Source organism: Lacerta agilis, chromosome 10 (assembly GCF_009819535.1).
Source record: "Lacerta agilis isolate rLacAgi1 chromosome 10, rLacAgi1.pri, whole genome shotgun sequence".
NCBI classification, from domain to species: Eukaryota; Metazoa; Chordata; class Lepidosauria; order Squamata; family Lacertidae; genus Lacerta; species Lacerta agilis.
Genome location: NC_046321.1, coordinates 32,968,639 through 32,977,754, shown reverse-complemented (window position 1 = coordinate 32,977,754; position 9,116 = coordinate 32,968,639). Strand labels below are relative to the sequence as shown.

General features: G+C 37.2%; 1 protein-coding gene across 2 annotated transcripts; it reads right to left on the bottom strand.

Annotated features, from left to right (window-relative positions):
- Positions 1-1,142: 1,142 nt before the first annotated feature.
- IKBIP (IKBKB interacting protein) lies at positions 1,143-9,054 on the bottom strand. Of its 2 annotated transcripts, none has more exons than XM_033163239.1 (4): positions 8,972-9,050; positions 8,203-8,399; positions 6,620-6,737; positions 1,143-2,028 (listed from the first exon to the last, which is right to left on the bottom strand). In XM_033163239.1, the coding sequence occupies exons 2-4, from the start codon at positions 8,370-8,372 to the stop codon at positions 1,273-1,275; spliced, it is 1,044 nt and encodes a 347-aa protein (XP_033019130.1). In that variant the 5' UTR covers positions 8,373-8,399; positions 8,972-9,050; the 3' UTR covers positions 1,143-1,272. The 2 variants fall into 2 exon arrangements, with proteins under 2 accessions (XP_033019130.1, XP_033019129.1); XM_033163238.1 differs by lacking the exon at positions 1,143-2,028 and adding an exon at positions 3,883-4,848 and having other exon boundaries at positions 8,972-9,054.
- Positions 9,055-9,116: the final 62 nt, after the last annotated feature.

Here is a 9,116-nt window from a genome sequence, read left to right as displayed (position 1 = left end):
AACACTGTTACCTCAAAAGATCCACCTTGTCCTGTTTACAGCAGCACCAGGCATGTTTAGAAAGTCCACAAGCAAGATGTAACAGCTGTCCTTAATAACTGCCAACTGGTATTTAGTAATGTAATATATTTGAAAAGTTCAATTTGATTAGTGTCTAATAATTGCATGGCTTCCTAAATCGAACCGTTGGGTCATCTACCTTGGCAATGGCTGTTCAGGATTTTGGAAATAATACCCTTCCAACTCTACCCTTTAAAAGCTGTTTGCCACCATTTATACTGCATGCAACTGAACTCCAAGATGCATTTGTAGTCATTTTTCTGCCACTGAATTGATTAGGGGACCCAGAATTCTATTTCAAGAAAGAAAAATCATTTCCCACAAGTATACTTGTACAAATGTCCCTAGTAATTTTTCTTCTATGCACTCATTTAGTCATGTTTTTATACAACTTTATTAGCTCTCGTTTGAGATGGAGTGACTGAAACTGCATACAGTACTACTCTAAACATGGCCCTATAAAAGGCATTAGACAACATTTTTAATACCTTATAAGTGCGTGCTTGTTATATTACCCAGTTGATGTCAGAGTTCTCAACTTTAAATATGGAGGATTTTTTTTCTTTTTACAATCTACAGATTCAGACAATCTTCTAACTTGCCTCCAGAATAGCTTTTCTGAAAAATGGGAGGGCTGCTGATCCAGCAGAGCCTGCCCCTAATGTAGAAGGGGAAATTTCCTTACTGCACTTCAATGTGTGGGAACACTGAGCAGAATTCTTGCAGTATTCTTTTGGTTTAATCTTCTGTTTTTGGTCTTCTACAATCATCTTTTTAACATCCAATACAATTCAAGACTTACTGAAACAGGTTTTACAAATACAACTTTGTAGTTTATAAAATAATTTTTGATCTAGTTATTGATTGAATGTACTGGTAACTCAATTATATGTGACACTCCTACTTGTAAGACTGCAGTCCTCAATAGTTCCTTGGTGTAAGACAAGTTGTAGTGAACATGACAGCACCATCTAATGCACGTTTTACTCTATGAATCAGAAGTGTGCATGCACACGAAAGCTCCTACCAATAACAAACTTAGTTGGTCTCTAAGGTGCTACTGGAAGGACTTTTTGTTTCATCTATGAATTCAATTTGCTGTAAGCAGATAATCTTAAATTCACTACTGCTTCAACCCCAAAATTTAAATCTTGAAGAGTAACCTAGCAACCTCAAGCAGTGCTAGAACTGAGGCTTGATGTGATAGGACTACTATTTCAAATCCGAAACATCACTTAGTTCATCACTCATAGTCTTAACATCACTCTGAGCAGAAGTCAAATTGAAGAGTTTCTTATTCAGGAAAGAAATTTCTTTCTGTCTTTCAATTAGATCCCCAAGCAGTCTTCCTATTCTTAATGTTAGTTCATCTAGCATTGGTTCCAAGTGTGCCAAATCCATCTTTAAGTTGTGTACTTTTGGTTTTAAGTCATTTGCAAAGGCTACTGTTGTAAGAACTTTGGCTCTATCACTTTCCAAATCTAAAAGCTTATTTAATTGCTTGTTAAGTTCAGCATTCAGCTCAGATGATTTTGTCTTAATGTGTTCTATTTGTCTGGCATTTTCAGATGCAGAACTCCGTAGTACTGTAGTCCTGTCAATGCTGTTTGTAAGGAGAGTCCCTATACTTTTTATTGTAGTCCTTTCAGCTTTATCAACTTTGTCTTCTAGAGTATGTAGATTCTCTACCAGTGAGGTTACATCTGCTTCTAGACCTGAAATGCGTCTAATATCAGTCTTCACAGCGGCAATCTTTACAGAGAAGTTATTAGTTACTGAAGCTATAATCTCCTCATACTTAGTAACTGCACGAAAGAGAGATGTTAAGTTCTGCTGAAGCTCCTCTTCTTCTTGACTTAACTTACTAGACCAGATCTGCATGGTGTTCACTTCCTCCTGCAGATGCTTCATCTGAGCAATTATATGAAGATCTTCCAGTTGCTCCATTAAGCTCAATGTCTTCTCACACTAAGAATTTAAAAAAAATGAAATTGCATTTTAATTTTATACCAGCTGTCTTGAAATTTAATTAAAAGATTAGTGTACAATATATTCTTTAGTGTTTCCCTCAAACTTTAAAGGGAGAAAGGATGTGCAACTCATACATATGTTTCTGATTAATTTATTAATCAATGGTGTTAGGTCCCAAAAACAGGCATATTGGAGTGTAGAGGCGTATTTAGTTTTCTAGCAATGGGGAAAATTGTAAATCTTGATTCTCATCAACAAGCAGTTTCCCCTATTACACTTATAAGAAACAAGATAAAGTCCTTAGAGGTTGTTGTCTTACCATGGAAGAGGCAAAAGGAACAATAAATAAATCATTAAATAATCTTGTCATGCCAAATTATCCAGCCCAGGTTATTTATTAAAATGTGAATTTATTTTATAGTTGCATGATATTTGATGCTTACCCTTTGAAGCATCTTAGTTCCAATGTTATTACAAAAAAAAGTTATTTAAAGGGTTACCAGCATTGCTACTGATCTTGCAATAGGTCACAACTTGCTAAGCTGAAAGTTATAGTAAAACCAGAATCTGAATATTGGATACGTAACTCATCTAGCTTTATGAATAAATAGAAGAAAATAGTTTTGTTTCACCAGCTGGACACTTTTCTTTGGACAGGTAGGGAAGTTTTTGGATATGTAATGCCCACAGACAAGCTTTACACATTTCTGTTTAAAATTTTGTTGGTTTCAGAGTTGGGGATAACATTAAACAAGGAAACAAAAGGCTCAAAATTACAGGAAAACCACCACAACAGTCACAAGATTTGTGTAAGCTTTATGCAGTGTAAATTATCATTTTGCACAAAGTTCTTAACAGGATTGAAGTTGCTATGAAACAGCAGCAGGGGTTATTACAGCACCAATTTATTCCATTCCATTGTGTGTATAATGCGGATTACTCCTTAGTAACTAATTTTTATCTCTTCCTAGAATTTGCTTATGGGTTAAATGGTTTACAAAACCCCATAATTTTGTAATCTGTCATACATCAAATACTTCCTTATCTAATTGATATCAGACCCTAGAAAAATCAGATGTATGGAAACAAAGAGGAAAGCATGTGAAAACTGAGGAGAAGCAATCAGACACTGTCTACACCCTCACTTTACAAGTTGGCTTCTTAACAGTTGTGTATTCCAACAAAGCAAAACAAGATAATATAATAGTTTGTTATAATTACAACTGATGTTCTTTCTAATAAAATTCACTTTGGGTGGCAATATTCTAGAAAAATGGCACACAGGCAAATGCATACAAAACTAGCATATAGTACTTTAATAGATTTTACTATCCAGAAAAAATAGTGTTGCTGCATTTTAGTTACTGTTAAAGCAAAACAAATGCGTCTTGTGTGAATAACTGTTGGTTTTTCAAAGTTATGTTCAAAGGAAAATTGTTTCCTTCCTACCAATCACGCCCAATTGTACCATCTCATTCTAAATAACTTTTTATTATTTTTCTGACTTACCTGATTCTGTGCAGCATATGCAAGTGGTGAAGTGGGAATACCTTTCATATGACAATATGCCTGTGGCTTTATTACATTTCTTTCAATATACCTATCAATTAAATATCTATAGTTTCTCCTGCCTTTACTTCATAAAGCCCTTATTTATCAAGATATCTCTTAGCTTTGTGATAATCCAGTTGTAATATCTGTATCCATACCTGCTTTCTCTGAAAGCATGGTGTTCAAACTTTGTAACAGTTATTCCTGCAAAGGCCTTTAAAGCAACCTTTTAAGCTGAAATGAGCATAAGTACACTAACTTGAATAATACAGCTTAACACATATTGTATACTTGCAATGTAGCATTTGATGGGTAAAGTACAACAAACATGCAAATACATATTCCAATAAAAAACCCACACAGGAATGCAAACGTATTTTCACCTTTTCAAAGTCTTCTCATGTAAAGTGAAAAATTGCTTCAGCAATACTGTTCATTATGACTAGTTCACTCATCATTCACACTGTGGTAGTTTTCTATATTTTTTTCTGTTTCTGTTGTAGATTCTGCAAAGTCGTTGACTTTCTCCTTTAACACAAGCACTTCATTCTGCAGTTTTAGTAGGCTGTTATCATACTGCATGCCTTCAAGAGTTTTTTGTATGTCCATTATATCTGATACAGCTTTCATCATTTCATCTTCCACACTGAACACCTTTATAGTCATGTCTTCCATTTTCTTCTCTACAGCTGTCAGATCCCTTGATATTCTAACAACAGAGTGAATGGCATTCTCTATTGCTGGTAAATGAGTTTTGCACTCTTCCAGTTTGGGTTCATAGCCTGCAAGCTTTTGCCTCAGATCATTATTTCTGGCAAATATACTGTTCTGCTGTTCTTCTAATTTTCCAACTGCCTTGGTATCAGACTGTAGCTGCTGCTCAACTTTAGCCAGTTCATCTTCCTCTTGCCTACTTAACGTTTTGAGGTTTCTTACAGTACTGTCTTCAAGATCTTTCAGTCTTTCAGAAAGGGATTTTAGTTTTTGATCTGCTGCATTGATTTGAGAGGTCACTTCGATATGTAAGAGCCTGGCTTCCGATTTTAAACTGCTAGTATTTGTATCCAGTTCAGTCTGGCTCTTTTCCCAGGACTTGATTATTTTTTGAAATTTTCCTTCAGTGGTCTGCATCCTTTTAGAGTGTGCCTGCTCACTGTTTTGAATGTCACGTATTATGTTACGTAGGTTAGATACTTCTTGTTCAAACTTGGTCATCATGGAGAGAAAGAAAGAGGCTTCCTGCAGGATACCCGAAGAAGATTCAAACTGCATTTGTAACACAAAACAATGTCCATCTTCACTTAATACAGATTTTGCACTTTTTTATATAAAACAAAGGTTTTTGATAAACATAAGAAGTTTTAAGATACGTATTCCAAATAAATCGTTCGTTCGTGTGTGTGTGTGTATATGTATATATGAGAGAGACAAGCATTTGGCAAATAAGCTTGTTGATTCATATTAATCTGTTCTATGCATACTTTCAAAATTCTGCATAGCTTTATTTAGGAAAAAAAACTAAACAAATTTCACTTTAGAATTAAAATTCTAGAAATGTGTTTTGAGTTGGCCAAATGTACTTCAATATGTTGTCATAGGGAGGAATGAATTGCATTACAAGGTAGCCTGGAAGCAGTGATTTCCTACAAAACAGTATGCTCAGCTCAGATATTGATTTTTCTGAAGTACCGGTATTTCAAAAATTGGATTATTTTGCAGTTTTAAAACAACAAACTTTGTTCTGGCACATGACATAATTCTTATTTGGTGCTGGATAGCAAGACTTTTAGTTGCTTTTGTAAATCCACATGCATACATAGCCTCAAGTCTATGGTTGACATCCGACCCATAGCCCACTTGTGCAAATGGGTCTTCCCCTTTCACTTTCTCCCCTCTGCTGTCCACACTCCCCCCCACCCCATTTGCTCTGGGAAGTTGGAGGACCCTTCAGAACATTTTGGAGGGTACAGGGAGTGGGGAGAGTAAAGGACATTCCTGTTGTATCTTCTAGTGTGACACTGGGTCACACTCAATTTCCAACCTTTTGCCTGTCTTTGTGCAGCCTGATCCTCTGCATGGTGGAAAAATCCAGTGTTGAAAAGGACATACCATATTTTTCCGTGTATAAGACTAGCCCCCCCCCAAAAAATGTCAAAAATTAGGGGGCATCTTATATATGGGGCCATCTCCCCCCATTTTCTTAAATCTTTGTACCCACAAATGGGGGGATAGCTATCCATGTATAAGACGCCCCAAATGTTGTACATTATTTTTTAGGTAAAAAACCTAGTCTTATAAACAGAAAAATATGTATGTGTGTAAGTGCCATGAACAGAGACTAAGGAAGTAGAGCTGTGCTAAAAAACAGACTTTAATCCTGACACTGTATAGCTGTGTCATTCAGAAGAACAATCTGCAGCAAAATTAATGTTTTTTTTAAAAAGAGTAACATCAGACAGCAAAACATGAAAAGAAAACAGACAATCCATTTAAGCTACAGTTTCATGATCACAAGACTTACACAATAAATATTAGAATATTTTACATAAGTAATTGCACTATACAAAGTAAGACTTAAAAGCCATCTAAATGAAAACAATTTCAAACAGCATAAATGCTTCTGGTAGGGTTACTGATAATAATTTCTGAACACATTCTTAATTAGCATTTATTCAGTATTATGCTCTATGACTGTTTCAAAAGGTAAAATAGTGGCTGCAATATAACACAGACTTATTTCTCAGCAAGTACCGGTATGTTTAGCAGCTCAAATCAATTTAAAGTGTAATCTACTCAGAAAAAAGTTCAGTGTTACTTCCAAGAAGTTTGTATAAGATTGCAACTTTAAGCATCTGGTTTTCAGAGAAAAAACTGACTTAATATAAGGCAAATGTAATTACTAAACTTGACTTTGCACCTAAGTGTAGTTTATCTAGGAAGGTACTGTTAATACTAGTTACCGGTAATGAAAAATATCTCGGACTTTAGAGAAGTTGAGAAACACCCACAGCATTAAAATGATACCCTTCTGAATTACCTTTTCAGATATTAAGTTAATCTTATTTTCCGTATCTTGAAACTTGGCAGCTTCCTGCTTTAATAAATAGTATTTCTCTTCCACTTCAGCCAGCTGTGCTGACTGCTGAAAAAGAAACCTGGGAAATGTAGAAAAACAGAATCAGCAAACAACTTACAAAAGCAATAGTGTTGGGGCTTTTGTTTTAAATAGACATTTTCCACGTTACTGAATCACCTACTTCAGCACAACTTGCAATCCAAAAATATGGCTGAAACTTTATACGTGGAACACACATGGACAACAAAAATAGAGTTTAGTACATCCTACTCTTAGGAAAAACTGCAGCAGAAGAAAGGCCAAAACTGAAAAATAAACTGAAAAATAAATATTTTAATTTAATGTTTCTTTAGGCCCTAAACTTTAGGGTCTCACCTTGAAAGATACATATGCCTGCATAGAGTTCCAGGTCATCAGGTTCTGATTTCTGCTTACATTTAGGTACAGCCATACTGCTATTAATGTAATTACTTGTATAATTAAAATTTACAATAAACTTAATATTCTGATCCTAAAGACATACAAACTTTAAATAGTGTACCTACGCAGCAGCATCAGTGGCTTCTGCCAGTTGAAGGCCATTGTAAAAACATTTATTACAATATTGTTCATGCCCTCCTCAACTCGTGGCACAGTTCAGAGAGGTATTGCTAGTATTTTTTCTGGAGTACAAATTACTCTGATTATTATCTGGATAAGAGTAACCTCAACAGGTGCTCTACAAAGTCACAGCTTTTTCCCTAATAGCTCCTTAATATATTGAAGAGAGAGCATATGGACCAGGATACATATAAATTCTCACCGAAATCTCCTCTTCCCCAGACTTTAATGATATCCTTTGATTGTCAAAATGTATTTAGAAGGAATGGCAAATCAGTTGCATCCTGCCCTACCTCTGTCTTAAATCCCAGTCACATAATGCATGTTTATGGAGATCCCATACTTAATTTAGTGATAACAGTAGAGCCAAACACAGATGTTAGGTATTACATCAATTCATATCCTAACCCTGCTGGGCAAACTTTAAGACATGATTCTGGCTTAACATAGGTCAGCACCTCAAACTGGGCAGTGAGCAGAACCTGAAAGCAAGCAATATTTTTTGATAATATCTTGGCTTTTGTCAAATATATAGCCTAAGATCACAGCTACAGACTTCTAAAAGAAGGGAAACAATAGCATCGGGTCAGTGGTGCTACACAACCAGAAAGCATTTCATTTCCCACAAGTGGCTAGTCCCTACATAAATATTGGAATGAACTGACTCAGCAATTTCTTGGGTAGCCCAATCCTATACATGTTTAGTTAGCTGTAAGTTGAGTCAAATGGGATTTATTCTCAAATAATTGCATGTACGATTTCAGCTTAGCTTTGATTTTATAATTCAGTTACAAATATATGTCATAATTAAAGAGCAAGTGTGAAGGATTCCGTTAAGGCATGATGTTGAACCTGCCAACCAGCTCAAGATGAAGAAACAGGTTTGGGGTTATCACTTGCAGAAGACATCAGTGTAAAGACAACTTTCCAGTCAGTTTGCTTACCATGTCAGCCCTACGCAAGCTATAAGGGACAGTAAACTCGAGGCCGTTCGTGGGTCCCACCAGCCGGACTTTTCATCACCAGTAGTCCTCAAGATCGGTGGTATCTTCCCTTGATCTTCAGTTGATTTGGCTGAAAGGTTAGCTTTCCTTCTATGCTTAACTTCAGCCATATTTCCAACGTCTTTATACGGGAATGCCTGCACAGATCATGGGGGGGGGGGGACAACCTGCTACTTACAAATCTTCTTTTCAAAAATGCGCGCGCCCGATTCTATGCACGTTTCATTAGGAAGCAAGTTCCGCTTTAGTCAGTGGAATGTTAGACTTGCAAAGGAATCTTAAGCTTGCCCGCTAAGGAACGCAAGTGCAGAACTCGCTCCATAGCAAGGAAGAAGAAGAAGAGTTTGGATTTGATATCCCGCTTTATCACTACCCAAATGAGTCTCAAAGCGGCTAACATTCTCCTTTCCCTTCCTCCCCCACAACAAACACTCTGTGAGGTGAGTGGGGCTGAGAGACTTCAGAGAAGTGTGACTGGCCCAAGGTCACCCAGCAGCTGCATGTGGAGGAGCGGAGACGCGAACCCGGTTCCCCAGATTACGAGTCAACCACTACACCACACTGGTTCTCAGTGGATGTTTGGGGTTGCACCCTTCATGCTCATAATCCCTCATTCAACCCGTTCCCTTTTCTCCTTGCTCCCTAGTTTAGCACCCCACCCACCCTACCCCCGTTACCAGGAGCGAGCGGAAGTTCTCCCAACTTTTACCTCGGCCCTCGGTCTTCACGCACAGGCGCCCGCTTCTCGGCGCCACGTCAAAGCGCATGCTCGCCAATTACTGACCCCACCCTTCTAACTTCGCGGGAGCGAGAGGGGCGGGTCGAACGAAATTAACGAGCGAGGATGGCGAAAG

Bases quoted from the DNA above. Each gene is read 5' to 3' on its own strand.
- IKBIP (XM_033163238.1), bottom strand. From the start codon at position 8,372: ATGGCTGAAGTTAAGCATAGAAGGAAAGCTAACCTTTCAGCCAAATCA. The intron at 6,738-8,202 runs GTAAGCAAACTG...TACATTTCCCAG, and splicing joins GCTTGCGTAGGGCTGACATG to GTTTCTTTTTCAGCAGTCAG. The intron at 4,849-6,619 runs GTAATTCAGAAG...TTACAAATGCAG, and splicing joins TTAACTTAATATCTGAAAAG to TTTGAATCTTCTTCGGGTAT.